The sequence below is a fragment of the Ahaetulla prasina genome, chromosome 1 (assembly GCF_028640845.1).
Source record: "Ahaetulla prasina isolate Xishuangbanna chromosome 1, ASM2864084v1, whole genome shotgun sequence".
Classification (NCBI taxonomy): Eukaryota; Metazoa; Chordata; class Lepidosauria; order Squamata; family Colubridae; genus Ahaetulla; species Ahaetulla prasina.
This window is the reverse complement of record NC_080539.1, coordinates 182,984,767-183,003,988: the sequence shown is the minus strand read 5'-3', so window position 1 is coordinate 183,003,988 and position 19,222 is coordinate 182,984,767. Positions and strand designations below refer to the sequence as shown.

Below are 19,222 nucleotides of genomic sequence, written 5' to 3'. Positions count from 1 at the left end.
AAAAAAAGTAAAATTGTAAGCTTTTTCAACTCTTCTTGCCTTAATCCAAAATTTAAATGGTAAGAATTCTTCCATGTCTTATTCCCACATCAAATAGTACATCAGAAAGAACAACAACAAAAAAAACCCACTGCCAAAAAGAATAACCAAAATACCAATTCCAAAACAAAGTACTTCAAAAAGCTCAAAAACAAACAAACAAACAAAACCCCAATTAGAAAAATAAAAATTCAAAACATAAAAATAAATTCAGGACTCCAATCTCTTCCTTTCTTTCCCAAATGTGTTTCTCTCTTCCACGTCTGTTTTCTTATCTATACAGCCAGCATAGTGAAGGTCAGCTTTAAATTTTATAATCATTTTTAAAGACTTCTCTTTTTTTGCTACTAGATGGCTCTGCAGTATAGCTAAACTATGCTTTTCCCCACTTCAATTCTTTAATCAGTTTCCATTCATTGTAATTCCATTTATAATCCTTCTCTTCTTTCTCAGAGTAATCAAACACTTTTCTAGTGCTTCTTAGTTCCAAATCTGCACTTATAAATCAATCCCCAGTCAGTTTATCAATTTATTTAGTTCATTCAAAAAAAAAAAAGGAACTTTTTCCCCCCTTCCCTCTTGGGCTTTCACTTTCTTCGCTGCTTCAATACTGGAAATTGAGAGCCAATACACACCCATGCTCCTTCTTCGCTTTAGCCATTTATTCAGTCTATCTATATTAAATCCAAGTGTTTATAAAAAGAAATCTTTTATCTAGAAAATTAGATTCTCACCCAGATGATGCACTTTCTCTTAGTTTCTTCACTCCATTGTGACTGCCCCAGCTTCTTAGCAGCTTCTATGACTGCTTTCCTCAGTTGTTCGGTTCAAGAAGCTACCTCTGATCAACCCGGGAGTTTGCGGATTCCCTGAGTTTATCAGTCCGTGCTTCTGTAGTTCACTGTCCCTATGAGACAGTTTAGGTCAATTAAGACCCCCGATCATCTGGGATATCAGCGGTTCTTCCAGAGCCCCAAAAGAACCCTCAGTCTCGCCTTAAAGCTGTTCACGCCTCCCAGTTTTTCTATATTTGTGTAGAGAGTATATAGTCAATTTGTGATCCATAAAATCATAGTTTTAGAAGAAAGCATTTTCTATAAATACTAAATTTTCTTGACAAAACTCTAGGAAGCAATTCTGTTTGAGTTAATTATATGAAAGAAAGAAGTAATATTTCTTATCCAGCCCTGGGCTTCTGATTCAATTCATGTTTAAAAGAAAAATCTAAGGAGGAAAGTGATTGTTGTTATGCCATGCCAAAAGATATAGATATTGTATACTTAATTATACTTCAGACTAAATACTGTTCTGCTTATGATAATCTGTAGAGGAAAATGTGGTAATTTAAAAACTGTTTGCAAGATATGCCAGACTAATAGCAGAAGGTTCATTACTGTGATGAACTTCGTTGTGCTTCAGCCTGAATTATACTGTAGCTGCTCTCCTCCTCTTTTTAAAATACTTATTATTGAAGAATTGTACAATATCAGAAAAACTAATATAAAACATAAAAAATACAAAGTGCAGAGAAGGAAGAAAGGAATAAAAAAAGAAAAGGATAGAGAAAAGCATAGGAAAAAGGATATTTAAAGAAGTGACTCCTGATTGTCCTTGCAACAAGTACAAGCAAGTTAATATTTTCCCCATGCTGTTAGGTAAACAATTCCTTCCTTCCCATATCCCCCCACTTATCCAATTGCCATTTCAAACATTGTTACCATTTCAGTCCAGGTGTCAGCACAAAGTCCATAAAGCATTAGCAGAATTTTTGAAAATAGTTCTTACTATTTTCAAATTTGAAAATACTATTTGAACAGACTTGTAAGTGGATCATAAGCTTCCTAACAAACAGGAAGCAGCAGGTGAAGCTAAGCAAGATCACATCAAATACCTGTACAATTAGCACAGGGGGCCCCCAAGGCTGTGTGCTCTCCCCACTTCTCTTCTCTCTGTATACCAATGACTGCATCTCCAATGATCCATCTGTTAAGCTACTGACGTTCGCAGATGACACAACAGTGATTGGTCTCATTCGAGACAATGACGAATCTGCAAACAGACGGGAGGTCGAACGACTAGCCTTGTGGTGCGACCGAAACAATCTGGAACTGAACACACTCAAAACCATAGAAATGGTGGTAGACTTCAGGAAATATTTCCACCTCTCACAATACTAGACAACACAGTATCAACAGTAAAAACCTTCAAATTTCTAGGTTCTACCATATCGCAAGATCTAAAATGGACAGCCAACATCAAAAACATCATCAAAAAAGGACAACAAAGAATGTTCTTTCTGCGCCAACTCAGAAAGCTCAAACTGCCCAAGGAGCTGCTGATCCAGTTCTACAGAGGAATTATTGAGTCTGTCATTTGCACCTCTATAACTGTCTGGTTTGGTTCTGCAACCCAACAAGACAGACACAGACTTCAGAGGATAATTAGAACTGCAGAAAAAATAATTGCTACCAACCTGCCTTCCATTGAGGACCTGTATACTGCACGAATCAAGAAGAGGGCCGTGAAAATATTTACAGATCTCTCACATCCTGGACATAAACTGTTTCAACTCCTACCCTCAAAACGACGCTATAGAGCACTGCACACCAGAACAACTAGACACAAGAACAGTTTTTTCCCGAAGGCCATCACTCTGCTAAACAAATAATTCCCTCAACACTGTCAAACTATTTACTAAATCTGCACTATTAATATTCTCATCGTTCCCATCACCCATCTCTTCCCACTTATGACTGTATGACTGTAACTTTGTTGCTGGTAATCTTTATGATTTATATTGATACTGATTGTTTCCTGATTGCTTATTTGTACCCTATGACCATCATTAAGTGTTGTAAGTGTTGTACCTTGATGAAGGTATTTTTTCTTTTATGTACACTGAGAGCATATCACACTTGGCCAATAAAATTCTATTCTATTCTATTCTATTCTATTCTATTCTATTCTATTCTATTCTATTCTATTCTATTCTATTCTGCTTTAACATTTATCAATTAAACTGGCTGTATAGTCTTTCCTTTTTCCTTTTTTCTTCGCCTTTATCAAGTTGCTAAATTGGATTGAATCTGCAGTCACATTTTCTTTCTCTCATTTAAAAAATTTAATCAAAGTTCTAGAAAACTTCTTTTGTAAATTCAATAGTAATTCCTTATCCAGTTTATTTTTCATCTCTTCATCACACTGACAATCATCTCTGCCTTGTAATCCAGTTTCTTCATTTCCCAATGTTTCCGCAACACTTTTAATTTCTACATCTTTTACTGTGAGTTCTTTTATTTAAATCTACTTTAAGAAATAAGCTGGCAGGTGTAGAAATTATTGCTGTCACTTTAGTTATAAGATTTTCACCCAGTTTTTCAAAGATCCTTTGAACTGTCTCATAGGTCAATTATTTTATTTCTTCACATCTTTAAACAATATGTTATTTTTTCTTTTGTTTTGGGATAAATACTTCGTAGGTAGATTTTCAGATCTGTTATTTAAAGACCTCTTTTAACTCTAGAATAATTATAGATCCAAAAGTATTTGGAAGTTTTATATAATGTTTGAAGAACAGTAAAACTAACAATCCATCTTTAAGCAATGAAACAATAGCTTTTTCCAGACAGAAAGGGAGAGAGAACTGGAGGACTGATTAAATAAAAATTAATACTATATTGCCACCTGGTGGTCTGATAGAATACAAGTGGTGGTTATAGATACAGGTTTTAAAAAATCAAGTGAATAGGATGCTTTTGGGCTTTTAAAGGCTGGTTCAAGAATTTAGACTAGGATGTATGAACATAGGAAGTCCTTTATTCACTATAATAAGATAGAGGTTTAGTCTTCCAAACTTTTGGACTCATGCTGGAGCCCAGCCTCTGGGAACTTCTATCGGAATGTAATGTAAATATGTGTATTGTATTGTATTGTATTTTACTGTATATATTATTACATTACATTACATTCTGGTATGTATAGAAGATATAATGTATAATTATTCCAGATCTGATAAAGTTGTGATTTGGTCCTCTGTGTGTAAATTTTTTTGATTCTATCCTGTTATATGCTGTTGGCATATTATATATTTAATGGATAGAAGTAAATATATGGTAAGTAGTGGTGATTATGATAACATAATGTTATTTAGCATTCTCTCTTCCAATATATGTAATAACCCCATTTCAGGAAACCATTTTACTTTTTGTTTAGTTTTAAATCTTATATTCTGGAGAGCAGTGTAAGCCTTACATAGTCTATCACATAGAAACGTACCCTTCTGTATACAGCCTTTCCAACATTTAATTGAATAATATAAACTGCCTGTGTGAGAGAGAGAGAGGGGAGGGGGAGGGAGGGAGGGAGGGAGAATGTCATATTCATATTGGAATTAAAAGCTATCTGTGTGCTATTAATTTTAACAAGCTTTCTTTGTGTGTAATGTAATTCTTGGATGGTTGTAATGAAGCATTATTAAATATTAGATTTAGGATTTTTTGAACAGATGTATGTTGCTGTCCTTGCTTTCTATTTATCTGAGTGTCTGTATATCTATCTGTGTGTGTGTTGTCTATCATCCATGGCTGTAACAAGAATTAAGTTAAGCAACGTAAGGTGAAATGACAACGTTCAAGTAGACCCCTGAAAATTGCTGTTATATGCTATTGTTAAAATAAAGCAGTCTTAGGATCCAGATGAAGACATTTACCAGAGAGAGAAATTACATGGACTCCTGACAATAAGACTGAGAGAAACAAGCTCCTAACTGTTGATGGAGCAGATTTACCCATTAAAAGAGAAGATAAGTCTAATTGTGAAAGAATTAAGGTTCTAAAGGTTAGGCCTGTACTGATGGATGTTCTGTAGGAGCTGTTCAGCCACTGGAATTACCACAAATGTTAAATCTGTTTTATGATGCAAATTAAAAATGAAAGTGAAGTGTTTAAGGCATCAGGCAAGAAACTAGAGATTCTGAATTCCAGTCCTGCCTTAGGCTCAAAACCAGCTGCGTGATTTTGGGACAGTCACTTTCTGTAAGCCCTAGGGAGGAAGCAATGGCAAATCACTTCCGAAAAACCTTGCCAAGAAAATTGCAGGGACTTGTTCAGGCAGTCTCTGAGAATCAGAGACAACTAAGTAGAAGAAAAATTAATTAAATGTGCAACCAGGTATAAAGTGTGTAGTTCCAGGAATATGTAATTCCAAGATATTTGCACATTTAAAAATTCAAATAATTGTGGTGTGTCAGATTTTTTTTTAAAAAAATGGCTGATTAACAATGTAAAAAGGAAACCGAGCTCCAAAGTCTGTCTTAATACCTTAATTCCTCCCATAGGCAGTTCTGTTGCTCTCTGATTTATTGACGGATTGGCTGACTGACTGATTAGTTATGAAGTTATTGCCAACTCTTAGCAACCCCTAGATTTTCTTCACAATGATCTGTTTTCTAACTTGGTCCTTCAGGTCTTCCAACTTGTGCAAGTCAAGCTGTGCAGTCATGCATGTGCATGAGCCAACCCGCCACTCGTGCAAGTCAAGCTGTGTCTGTGTGTGCTGGCCCATCATTCATGCAGCCCGGTTCCCCTCTCCCCCTGCCATCAGGCTGCCAAGTCACAAAGGCTGGGGACTGCTGTCCTAAGCCATGTAACCCAACTACATTTTTCTCTTTCATGTTCCTTATTTTGGCATTCAAGTCTCCAATCACAAGAGTGGATTTTTCTTGCATGTTCTGTTGATTTCAAATTGAACTTGATCACAAAAGACATCGACCTACTCTATTTCTGCATCAGTAGTTGGAGCGTAACATTGAATGATCATCATATTAAAGCGTTGTCCACAAAGTCTGATCAAAATTATTTGGCCATTGATTGTCATTGTTGCTGAACTGTTGCTGTCATTGTCTTGTAATAAATGTTTAACAATTCTTGCTGATCGCCTTTTAAATACTTTATTATTAGAGGTTTGAAAACGCCATTCTTACTGCCAAGGCTAAAATGCCCTTATAATATTCTCTGGATTTTGTTCTGCATAGGTAGCCTAGGTTTTCCTGGATTGGCAGGACAAAGAGGTGACCCAGGTTTAAAAGGTGAAAAAGGTGAAGGTGGACTCCCAGGGGAGCCAGGATCAATGGACCTCGTTGACATGGAAAATCTGAAAGGCCAAAAAGGGGAACAAGGAGATAAAGGTCTGTCAAATTAAATAATATGTTTCATTGTTTCTGTTGTATTTTGATTGTTTTCTCCTCTAAGTCTAGATAATAATAATTCTGGCATGCCAAATAATCATGTACTTAATTTCTACCCAGATATTTGCCTTAAAGTCCATCTGGAACTTATAAGCAAGAAAATACTATTAACGGGGATATTGCAGACATGTAACAGGATGCCAACATCTCCCTTGCTCGGCAAAGGAAATAAAAATATACCTTCCAAAGTGATGGATGAAGTAGTAATGGCCACATTGGATAGACCAGCATCCAACCCCTGTGCTTGAAATGATACTTCTTAGGATGCTGGAGGGCACCATTTAAGCTTAAAAATCAAATACTAGGCTGACAAATCTATTTAGTGAGGTTCCTCCATGGTTAGTTAGTTTCTTCCTTTTTAGATGTAAAAGAAATCCTTTTGCTGAGGTGGAGAATCAGGAAGACTAAAAATAGCTTTCTACAGTGTAATTTTTGCAGAGGCATTAACTCATTTGGGATCGTCTGAAAAGGCAGATAATCCTCTCTTGATATCAAAGAGGTTTGCTCTGCTTTAGCCAAATGGAGGAGCTGCCCAGACAATTTTCCAAGAATCTGAATGAGAAAAATAGCCAAAATTCCCTCTTCCTTCAGGACTAAAGAAATATTATAAAAAATGAAACAATTTGATCTCAAAGCAAATGGAGAGGTGCGCTGTGTATTGCTCTTTGGAACATCTTAGTATTAAAGGGCCAAATCAAATAAGTCTTTTAAATAGTATTTTATTCTGTATTTATTATGTTTGTCTTGTTTTTATCTGGCTGTAAACCTCCCTGAGTCCTTTGGGAGAAGGGCGGTATAAAAGTTTGATTAAATAAATAAATAAATAAAATAATAAATAAAGGAGAAATTTGTATGCACTATAAAATGTACTCCTTAATACTTAGATTATTTCACCCCAAAGAAACTTGTGTCACTGTTTGAATATTAATGGCTAAACTTAAGGTCCTCTAAGCCAAGGCTGTCAAACTCGTGGCCTGCAGGCCAGATGCGTCATGTGCTGGCCATGCCCTCACCCAATTTAGCGAAGGGGGGAAAAGTCCTGATATGTTATGTGATGCCACCGTGAGTTTGACACCCCTGCTCTAGGCTATCAAAGAACAGATTAATTTTAATGGCATTCACTCATGCAAGAATTAAAGTCATCCAATATGCATGCAACAGGTTAGAGTAGTCAGTGCCCTACATTTTAGGAGGCAGTTTCAGATGATCCAGTTAGATTGCTGCTCTCCAAGATCCATCCTATCTTGGGCTGGAATGACCTGGGGTTTATTGGAGGCCTCTCTTAGACTTGTAAAGCAGTATTGTTTTTGCAACCTCACACAGTGATTTGGTCTTAGAGAAGAAAACCATTTTGTTGGCATGCAGAATAATTAACTGGTTTACTTATGTTATTGAACCAAGGCATAGCACATTACAATTTTTGCCTCTGAAATGTGAGGCAAAGTACAAGTACACTTCTTTTCTGCTAGTCTTTGCTACCCATTGAATGAACTGGGCTTCTGAATATGACTTTTCTTGGGTCCAGGATTATTATTGAAATTTGGGCTTGAGGTTGGGCTAGTTAAAGCTAAATGTTTCAGTATATTCATGTATATTCAAAAGTACTCTTTGATTTTGTGTTGGGATAGAAACACTATGTTTAAATCTATTTGGTATTGTAGTACAGTAGAAGCACTGTTTCTATCAACTAATCTTTGTGATATAACCAGAATTTTATAATGCAGAACTTCAAGCATGGTCGAGAGAGAATCTTGACAGTAAATCAACCTGTTTGATTTTTAGGAGCAAAAGGGGTAATAGGAGAAAAAGGAATTCCAGGAATTTCTGGCAGCCCAGGAATGCCAGGGAAGGATGGAGAGCCTGGTTTACCAGGCAAAGCAGGTATGGTTAAACATCTGGGTGGGGTTTTTTTTTCCAGAATTTTTTTGAATGAAAGTTTATAGTACCCCTCCATGCTATAATTTTACTTTTAATAGCATCACCTATGTACTTACATTATCTAATAAACCCTTTCAATTATGTCTCTATGACTTAGTATATTTAAATTAACCCAATTTTCTTTTTAAATTTAGGACCAAAAGGAGATACAGGCAGTCCAGGATTCCAGGGTGAATCAGGATTTCCTGGAGAAAAAGGATCAATGGGCGAAATGGGTTTACCAGGTACTATTCACTGTAGACTCTGGATCAAGGGTCTCCAACCTTGGCAACTTTAAGACTTGTGGACTTCAACTCCCAGGGTTCCTCAGCCAGTTTTGCTGGTTGAGGGACTCTGGGAGTTGAAGTCCACAAGTCTTAAAGTTGCCAAGGTTGGAGACCCCTGCTCTGGATGATTTGGAATTTTGTACTAAATTGCCATCCATCGCTCCAAATATTCAGTTTAAATTTGTTTCAAGGGAAAAAAAACACTTATAATGTGTCTTTCAGGGCTACCTGGAGAAAAAGGGTTTCAAGGCTTTCCAGGTGAGGCAGGTCAATCAGGATTTCCTGGAGCTAAAGGTGAAAAGGGACATAAAGGAGATTCTGGACTTCCTGGAATTGGCTTCCCTGGAGTTCCTGGTGAGAAGGTATCCATAATCCTTCATAATATATGTTAATGTCATAAACAACATTTAGATTACTGTGCTAATCTATCTCTAATTTCAAGAGATAGATATTTAGGACTAGGTTTCTATAATCAAAAAAATATGAAAGGCAGGAGAAAAATTGATATAGGCAGTATAAGAAATTTATTTGTCTGGAGTCAGATAATTGGAGCAGCAGCCTTTCCCTGAATTGTTTGATGACACTAGAAGTGAAAGCCTAGGGCATGCAAAGTATGTGCATTTCTGAGGACCCACTGTACCCCTTCTTTCTTAGCATAATAAGCTCTTGGTTCTTGTGTGGTCAGAAAGTGAAACAATAGACTGACAACTTGAGTGTAGGTACCACAGAGAAGTAGCTAACAAGTTATTCTGGAGTGGGAAAACGTGTATTAAAATTTGACTCAGAAGAGTTTTGTGGAGCCTGCTGTGAAAAAAAAAAGCAATTTTTTTCAGAGCAACAATGCATGCATTCACTCCAGACTGATTTCGTCACAAGAATGGTATAAGCCAGTAATGGCTAACCTTTTTGCCATCGCGTGCCAAAAGTGAGGGGAGTGCGGGTGGATCGTGTGTGCGCGTGCCGACACCCATAATTCTATGAGCCCCAGCTCCGCGCATGTGCATGTGACCCCCCCACATGCGCATGCACCCCTACGTGCTCCCCCCGCTTTTGGCACACGATGGCACGGTGGGCCTGGTAGGCCCATTTTTTGGCCTCCCCAGGCTCCAGAGGCTTTCTAGGAGCCTGGGGAGAGTGAAAATGGCCTTTCCCACACCCCACCCCAAGGCCCTCCGGAGGCAGGAAACAGCCTGTTTCCCTAGTTCTGGTGGGGCCAGAAGGCCTGAAAATCAACTGGGCGGTGCACGCATGTCACGTGCCCACCGATATGGCTACATGTGCCACCTGTGGCACACGTACCATAGGTTTGCCATCAGGGGTATAAGTATTCAAAGCACAACTGAGTCAGGATGTTTTTGGCTAAATTATAGTTGTTGTGGCCTAGAATATAGACTAAGAATATGCAGTAGAGGTCATCTATTTCAGCTCAGCTTGATGCAGGAGCCATTATAACATTGCTGACAATCATTTACCAAATTACCAATCTATTATAGGAGGACTCATCAGTTCACATGGCAGTCTGTTTTCCTGGCTGGTAGCTTGTACAATCAGGAAGTTCCTTGTAGTTTTAGTTGAATCTGGTCAACAGAGAATGTCCACTTGGCCTTCTGTATGACAACTCTTTACATAGTTGAAAACAGCTATAATACCTCCCTTCATTCTCTTTTGGAGGCTAAATATATCAAAGTTGTGGACAAGATTCCTTGAAAGGGTTTGGCTGATCACACAAAGACTTGATGTACTTGTGAGAGCCAGCAGAGAATTAACTGGGACAGTCCAAGTAACTTCAATCTATTCATTCGCACCTCGCATAACCTCCATCAACTCAGGCATCTATTCTCAGTAAGAAATGTTCCTTTGGGAACAAGGTTTTGCAAAGATCATACCTGGGCAATTCTAGAAGTATCTTTTTTTAGGTATCATCTCAGTGTATTGAAATTGGCAGTATCAAAAAACAATATGCATAATATTTTACATGTTTATATGTGAGTTACCTTTATGCATGCAAATTACACAACTCGTTTGTTCAGCTTAGGGATAAATAGGATACAGTGAATACTTAGGTTTTGTGCCAATCCTTTGGAACATCTCCCTATAGTTTTCTTTCTTGGATGGTTGAAGGTTACATATTATAGCAAATTTTAACTGGAGTAAAATTAACTTCAGGTCAAATGTCTGGGAAAAAATACTTAGTATTGGAAAAGAACTAAGCATCTCTGAACAAAAGTAAGCTAAATGTATTATTATTATTATTATTATTATTATTATTATTATTATTATTATTATTATTATTATTATTATTATTATTATTCTGTCCATAGGGTGAACAAGGATGGCCAGGCAGTTCAGGCTTACCTGGAGACAAAGGTGAAAAGGGCATTCCAGGTATTTCAGGCATCCCTGGATTCCCAGGCATCAAAGGGCAGCCTGGCCTTCCAGGTTCTCCAGGTAGGTGATCCAAAAGGTCCTGTATTATTTTGTGCCAGTTATTTAGGCTATAAATTAAACAGGTGTGCTTTACTTTTTTTTAAAAAAAAAGGTGTTCCAGGACTGCCAGGTGAAAAGGGACAGAAAGGAACCCCAGGCTTGAGTGGTTTTCCAGGCTTAAAAGGACAACCAGGTAAAAGACTTTGGACAATGTTTCATTTCTGAATGGAAGGTCAGGTTTTCTCTTTGATATTTATGTCTCATGTACTTGGAGCCATGTTAGCTCATGCTTGTCAACTGCCCAGTTGGTGAATCCAGAAAAAGAAATTCCTGGACCTTATTTTATCAACAGTATAAACTTTACTGAATAAGTCCCCGTTGGCAAAGAAGAAGCCAACCAACTCTGGCTTCCTGTGCAAAAGCACTCATAGTTCATTTCCCCTTTCCCTATGGGCTACCCACAGTCCATTACATCCACCAATCACTTCTGTTCATTTTGTTATGAGAAGCAGCCAGCCACGCTGTGACATCTGCTTTGGGTGTCCTTGGGGTGGGGGGAGAATCATCTCACGGGAGCCGAGGATGCTTCAATGCCAATCCCCTCACCCTTGCATTCCAATCCACCACCACCATTCTCTTTGTCAAGCTGCGAGCAAAGCAGAATATAGGTGAAAGTTCGAGTCAGTCTTGACAATCCTGAAAGCTGACTTAAGGGCTACAAAATGCAGGTTAAGATGGCAATCAGATCGTAACTGATAAGGTGATATACACTACACATGTCCTCTGCTTTTGTGATACGTGAAATAAGATACTGTGTATTGTAGTTTCAGCTTGAGTGTTTTCTAGAGAAAATTAATCCTAGCCTAGAAATGCACAACTTTATTTTAAAATCCAAGGACTGCACTTTGAATGCATTATATTACAATGCAATATATATTCAATAACATTACAGAATAATAATCCAATAACTGGAGAAGCTCTGAACCAAAAATGGCTTGATTTAATTTAATTCTGATTAATCAAATTTAAATGTAATTAATTAAATACAATTAATATGATTATCAACCATGTGCTTTTTAAAAAACCATTTAAAATGATTCCTTAATATTTGGTGGTAGCTTTAGAAAAGCTTTGGCTTTGGGGGGCTGGTGCATGCACGCTTCTGTTTCAGGCACAAATGCACTTTTAATTACAGACTTATTTATTTATAAATAGAATTTAAATCACATGGAGAGATATATCCAAGTCATTTGGAATCATATTGATTGATCTTTAGATCTTCTTCCATTTATCTGTTAACCAAATTAAGAACTTTTCATCGTAGTAAAAATAAAAACAAATTTTTATTGCTCTTCAATTCAATCAGTGCTTTTGGTATTAGAGCAAGACTCTATAGTGCTTATGCACTTGTGTAAGTGTCAGAGCCTTGTACCATATTGCAACACTGACTCCTCACAAATTAAAAGTAAAATAAAAATCAGTTCAAACATTGTAAATGATCAAAGCCTTGCGTGTTGTCACCTGAAACCTTACAAGCTTCAGGTGCTCCTTCTTAAGATCACATGAGTGCTTTGTGCTTTAGTGAACACAATTACTATTTATTGTATTTATTCTGTTTGGATGTGTGGTCATATTTGATGGAAATTGGAAAGCATTTACCTTAAACAGCAACATATAATTTGGGGGCAGCCGGGGAAATCACTGGTGTGATTCCTTGGAGTCTCACCCCAACTTCTATCTGAATTTAGGGGAATTTCATTGTAGCTTCCAGTAAACAAAAACTCTTTTAGTTCATTCTAGCGCTTCAGTGACCTGTCAGTCAGCCAACTGAAAGGAATGAAATGAAAATTATCAGGTACTCTGTCCCTCCCTCTCACACAGAGAGCCACAGAGGTACTTTGGAAAAAAGAGTACAGAGACAGCTACAAAAACAAAAACATGCTATTAGCCCAGAAAACAGAGAACAGATCAAGAAGAAGCTCAGACTTTCTCCACTCTAACTCTCAGGGAAGTAAAAGGGAGAGAAAGGAAGCTTTCGATATTCTGGTAGCCTGCCACAATAAAATACAGCTCCAGTCAGATTAATGGAATCAGTTTCCTGACCTGGCCCACCTCAAAGACACACAAAAATAAACACACATGAACCCTTCTTGCTAAAAAACACTGATAGTAAACATAAAAGAAAGCGTCTCCGAATGCATAAATAATATAATTGTTCGGTTCTTGGCATGATGAATCCTATATTCCTATGTTGCAGGTGACTCTGGACCACAGGGTCCACATGGACCTGTTGGAGAAAAAGGTGAGCCCGGGTATGATGGAATCCCAGGCGCTCCTGGTTCAAAAGGTGATTCAGGTAAGACTTTTATCTCCTTGGTTTTCTGATATTAAATATATGTGTTGTGTCATATGCAGAGTTGTATAATAATTGTCTGGAATCTCTAAAGAACTTTGCCATTTGAAAGGTTAAATATATAACCAATGTTTTATATATACTATAAGAAAATGAATGATACATGAGGAAAATGATGAACATTTTCCTAGGAAACCAGTGCTGCTGCTGCTGATTAGTAATACAGAACAGTCTAAGCATATCTGATTGTGCACTGTCTCTGCACTTATTCTCCTGAGTCCTCTGAATGTCATTCAGGACCTTCAAAGCCCCAGTATTTTGACAGAATGTGTTACTATAAATTACTTTCCACTTTTCCTTTTTTACCTTTACTTCCCTTCTCCTCCCCACCCTTCCTCTATACATTTTTCTTAAGCAGATCCAAAGGGGTAGAAATTGTTTGTCTGTCTGTCTGTCTATCCAATTTAACTGCTACATTATGGAAAGAAGAGTACATTTACAAATATAAATGTTCTACAGTGTGAGAAAAAAATTAGAGTAACTGCATAATTCTATTCTAACATACGAAGCTAACTAACACCTGATTGTACTATTTAGGGAACTGTGTTTCTCAATTTCTTAGTTCCTGTGTTCATCTTTACAGGTCCTCCAGGTAGAGGATTTCCTGGAATTCCAGGTGCAAAAGGAGAAAGAGGTAACTTATTAAAAAATCAAACGTAAAGAATCCTCAGAATCCATCTACTGTTTTCATTTTTCTTTGCCATTAGTGACATGTAAGATGTTCTGAACCTGAAATATCTCAGGTTGAAAAGCCCACTTGAAGTCTTCTTTACTCAAAATAAAGCAAAACATGCGTGTTTAAGTTGTATTTTGAGCTTCGCACAAATTCTATGATTTCTTTCCATGATCAGAACAAAGCTTGGCTTCTTGGAGTTTATAGTGTTTCCTGTACTGTGGCTACACTTTTGTAGAGCACCGTTCTACCCCCAGACGGACCTGCACAGCAGAAGGGATCAATCATTGACTGAATAAGAGGAAACTTCTACTGCTATGGCTTCTGGAGCTTGTTTTGTTGTTGGGCATCTAGCAATCCCCACTTCCCCACCCCCAATTCCCACCTTTGGCTTCTGACTTTGCTGTTGTTTTAATTTTAAAGCAGTATGATGTTCCTAGTTAGATGAAAAAGAGATTCACTCTCTCCTCTCCTTGTAGAATTCACCCATATTTATAGCTTGAAAAAATCATTCCCCCCAGAACCACCACCATTCCTCCATTTAACTGTAAATTCGGGGAAACTTAATTCTTTTAACCGGTGACATTTTGTGTAGACTACTACTGTTAACACTGCTGAGCTGTTTTTTAGGGGCCTAGACAGCTTTTTCTTTGTAACCAAGACTCATCTTTATGGCTTCCCCCAGCCTCCGCTCGATTCCTCTCCCCTCGTAAAATCCCAGAAATCATGTCTGCTGAAATGACTACTTGAGCAGCAAGAGGGGATGACATAACAAGGAATGCACTGATGTCTCCTCAACCTTTCTGACTTGAAATGTCTTTTCCTGTGAGAGGGCTCTAGGTGCCCTAGTGGACAACCACTCAAGTATGAGCCAGCAGTGGGCTGCAGTTGCCAAAACCCCCAACACAGTTCCAGGCTGCATCAACAGAGAGATAGCATTATGCTCATAAGAAGTGCATCTCACTTACAGTGGCCATGACATGTGGGGAATTCACTGGCAAAAGCAATTATTTTTTTCCCTGTTTATAACATTTTATTAAATTATAGAATAATTATGTTTTGAAGAGTTAGTGATAAAAGGAAACCAAGCCGTCAAAGAACATTGCTGGACACCAGCCAGAGCATAGAAAAACTGGAAGAAGTGTAGTGCAAGATTGGAAGACATGGAGAGACCTGGCCCATAGAATCACCAAAAATCGGACATGACTGAATGGATAACATCCTCATCCATCTTGGTAGAAAGACATTCTGTTTATTGAAAAATGGATGATAGGAAGATAAATCTTCCACATCTTTGTTTTTCTTCCATATCCATTTTTCTAAAGTAAATTCCGAGATTCTCCACTTCAAATTTAATTCTGCCAGTACCAGTTTTTCTTTCCATAGCTTAAAGCACTTGTCAAATTAAACTATTTATCTTGGAGAGTTTTCCCTTAGGAAAATTAACAGTCATGCCGGCCAGAAGTCTCAAGTCGTAGTTCTCTCTTTAGCTGCACCATTATTATTTTTTATATATTCCAAGTAGGGCTTAGGCCAGAATCAGTTCAACCTTCAAGAGAGTCGAAAGTTTAAATGAGAAATTAACCTTCTCTTCCTTCCCTCCTCCCACACCCCTGGTTCCTTGAAGTTTTAGTAGGGCAGGATTTGGTCTCTTTTGAGCCCTATGAAATTATAACAATGCAATATCCTTGTTAGTCGCTTGACTAAGTACTTGGATATTCTTCTTAGGGATCAACTTGGCTATTCAGTGTTGTTGAACTCAGAATACCTCATCTAACTACAAAGTGGGTTGTTTTCAATTTTAGGTCCTAAAGGAGATGTGGGCTCTCCAGGGAGTCCTGGGAGTCCAGGAGTTCCTGGCATAAAGGGAGACATTGGATTTGTTGGCCCACAAGGTCCCCCAGGCCAACCAGGCATTCCTGGGTTACCAGGGAAGATTGGAGAGGGCCCCAAGGGTGACCGGGGGCCCCAAGGGCAACCAGGGCTTCAAGGTAAGATATGGATCTGTTCTAGACAAACTAACCATCATTAAAATGACTGTTTTATTTTTAAATAAGTTTGACTGAATAAATTTATAAATACCATGTTTCCCCCAAAATAAGATCCTGTCTTATATTTTTTTGAACCCTGAAATAAGCGCTTGGCCTTATTGCCATGTGCTCAAAAGCCCAATTGGGCTTATTATCAGGGGGCATCTTATTTTGGGGAAAACAGGTACTTTATAAATACTACCTTAAAAATGCTGCCTTAGAGAAGAAGCAAGATTTTTTGTAATTGTCACAAGGAAGCCATAGCTTATTTCTCTATTATAGCATTTTTGTTTACTATAAATTTGTGAATATTAAATAAATTAGTGGTCAGAACCCATATGACTGAAACCTTATTATTTGTTATCCCCAAGTACAGTCTTTGTTTTAAAGCGGACAATAACAAGCCATGTTTTCTTGCAAAATAAATCTTGTTAAGGAATACTTTTTCCCTGTTTATTTTAGGGCTTCCTGGGCCTCAAGGATCTCCAGGAGTTTCAGGATTACCAGGACAAAAAGGAGAAAAAGGAAATCCAGGTTGGCCAGGGCAGTCTGGGAAACCTGGACCCAAAGGTGACCTGGGAGTTCAAGGAATCCCTGTAAGTTAATGTTACAGCCATGGCTGATTGTTCTACAGTTGTTACACATAGCAACACTCTAGCACAAGGAGCTCATTATTTTCAGTCAATGGATTTTCTTCTAAGAGCAAGGTGCTCTGAGTCAGGTGATTAATACTTAAACATATATTTTACCAAATCCTAAACTTTCCACGGAATGGAGACCTTTCATGTGTGCATATACCGTAAACAAAACCTAGGATAAGATGGAGTCATGTGGCAAGGCTTTTGTTGCTTGTCCCTTGTTGTGGAACAGTTCCAGTTTATCACTGACTGAAAAGGCTTTCAAAAAGAGGATCACAAACAGCTCTAAGGATTATTCTCACCCATTGCTTGCTTTGACCTGAAGGACAGACAGACCATATATTCTCTTCCTTTCTTTGCCTTAATCTTAATAATGTCAAAGCTGCCATCTGTGATGGAAGGAGCTCGGTTAAAATGAAGAAGAATCTGAGCACCTCAAGAGTAGATTTCCATACATTTATCAAAGTACATACAAAATTAAATTTTGAAAGAATATTATCACTAGAAGAGAAAGCTCTGACTTAGCCCAAATCCTTTTATCAATAATTGGAAGGGCAACATTTCCTTACAGAGAAACTCATGGATCACAATCAGTGTTCTATTATGGATACACCTGTGGTTTCATTTACTTCATTGGGAAGGGTGAACAAAACCTCACCAACAATAAATACCTTATGTCAGCATGCAAAGAAGTGCTTTATACTTCCAACGGCTTCATTCTGAGTCTCAAAAGCTCATTTTGTCTTTGCTAAAGTCAATTACCTCTGAGCGAAAAATCTCAGATCTTTTTATTAATGGCTCTTCCTGCAGCTTTCCTCACTTATTCACAAAATGGTCCATAATCATTATAATTAATGTTCCGAATGAGGAACTAAAGGCAATTATTTGTTACCAGTGGCCCTGTTTGTTGGACTCTGAAAATTGGTCACCTTTGCTTCTGCTGCATCTTCTTTTTGCAAGCAGATACACTTAATTTAAATTGAAATCCATTCCTTCATTTTAGCAAGTGATTGCCCAGCAATAGAATTACATTTGGATATCCAATTTTATGTTAGGTTCCTCCAATGAAGGAGAAAGAAGATTGGTGCTGCCTTCCACTCAGTGAATGAAGTGTTTGTAACCACTTCATAACAGTCAGTTTGCTTGGCAGAGAGAGTTAAGGCTCAGAGTTAAGACTTCTAAACTACAAGGAATAGAATTTTTGCATCTGAATGTTCTGTAGGATTTTCAGCCTTATTCTTCTTTTAGCAGAGCATATTATTAGCCTCATCATATATTTGGTTGAGGATCAAGCAGCATTTCCTTTTATTCTCCCCCCCCCCCAAAATGGGATGACAGTATAAGGCACTCTGCTTAGTTAAAAACACCTACAACTTCCTTAAAGTGGAGAAATCTTTCAATTTTCAGCTACTTGGCAGATTTGATGGGAGACTCCATGCTGTTTCTTCCTTTTACCCATCTTATTTTATGTTGATCCCATAGACAGGAATAACAGTTAAGAAATAAAAAGGTAAAAAGGGATTAAAAACACACACACCAAGGAACAGGAAAAAATATAAAGCATTAAAAAGTGAAGAACATCATGGAACTTAGATTCAGAGCTGCTCATCCATCACCATCATAAACTCCCCCAGAATTTAAGTTCAAGTTTAATTATTAATTTCAAATTTCAGTTTTGTCTACCTGGAAATGGCAGGAACTGTACTCCAAAATCTCCATAGAAATCCCTCACACTATGCTTTCCAGTTAATTAAGCAGTGTGATAATATGTCTTCCAAATAGCATGTGTGTATTTTTCTTTGCTGGTCCTGGAAATAGATACGTTTCTTCCAATCAGGGGATACAAGAAGACAATTTCAAGAAACATACACAATAATCACAATAAGGTAGAATAGAAATCCATATAGGAATACTCCAGATCTGCAAAGATGGATTTTAAGGGATCCAGGTAATCTTGTCACCTTGCATGACGTCTGAAACAATGAGGAATGTTTTAGTCTCTCTTTGTCTAATTTTTTAAAGCAGGGGTCTCCAACCTTGGTCCCTTTAAGACTTGTGGACTTCAACTCCCAGAGACTTCAACTCTGGGAGTTGAAGTCCACAAGTCTTAAAGGGACCAAAGTTGGAGACCTCTGTTTTAAAGCCTCCTGTGTTCTCATTCTGGTTTTAATTCTTCAGATATGAGCCAAAGCCACCGAGGTGATATTTTCCTTGCTGTGTAAAATTCTCATTTTCTCTCTTATTTAGAAGGATTACATTGAGTCACATGATATTGCTGTTTAAGACATTAGCCATTCTTCTGTCAAACTGCTTAAGAACCAAAAGTGAGCGTTCTTTTGTCTTATCTAGGGCAATCCAGGTTTCCCTGGACCTTCAGGTCAGAAAGGTGACATGGGACCTCCTGGAATTCCAGGTCCCCAAGGTATGAATAATATTCATTCTGCTCTGATTTTGTGCCACACGAAGAAGAAATACTGTCCTTATTGCTGATATTGCATTTCTGATTCATGGAATCAGAATCAGGAAATCACAGGAAACAGTAGCTCCAATTTCA

The 19,222-nt window shown here is 37.8% G+C and overlaps 1 protein-coding gene across 3 annotated transcripts in view; it reads left to right on the top strand.

The window, feature by feature from the left end:
- Positions 1-19,222, top strand: part of COL4A1 (collagen type IV alpha 1 chain) — a 176,621-nt gene that overhangs the window by 141,871 nt on the left and 15,528 nt on the right. For all 3 annotated transcript variants that reach the window (XM_058184421.1, XM_058184420.1, XM_058184422.1), the window contains 11 exons: positions 6,071-6,223; positions 8,066-8,164; positions 8,356-8,445; positions 8,710-8,849; positions 10,809-10,935; positions 11,027-11,107; positions 13,172-13,270; positions 13,911-13,961; positions 15,806-15,991; positions 16,493-16,626; positions 19,018-19,090. In XM_058184421.1, the coding sequence (XP_058040404.1) occupies positions 6,071-6,223; positions 8,066-8,164; positions 8,356-8,445; positions 8,710-8,849; positions 10,809-10,935; positions 11,027-11,107; positions 13,172-13,270; positions 13,911-13,961; positions 15,806-15,991; positions 16,493-16,626; positions 19,018-19,090 (1,233 nt within the window). The remainder of the gene's footprint in view (positions 1-6,070; positions 6,224-8,065; positions 8,165-8,355; positions 8,446-8,709; positions 8,850-10,808; positions 10,936-11,026; positions 11,108-13,171; positions 13,271-13,910; positions 13,962-15,805; positions 15,992-16,492; positions 16,627-19,017; positions 19,091-19,222) is intronic.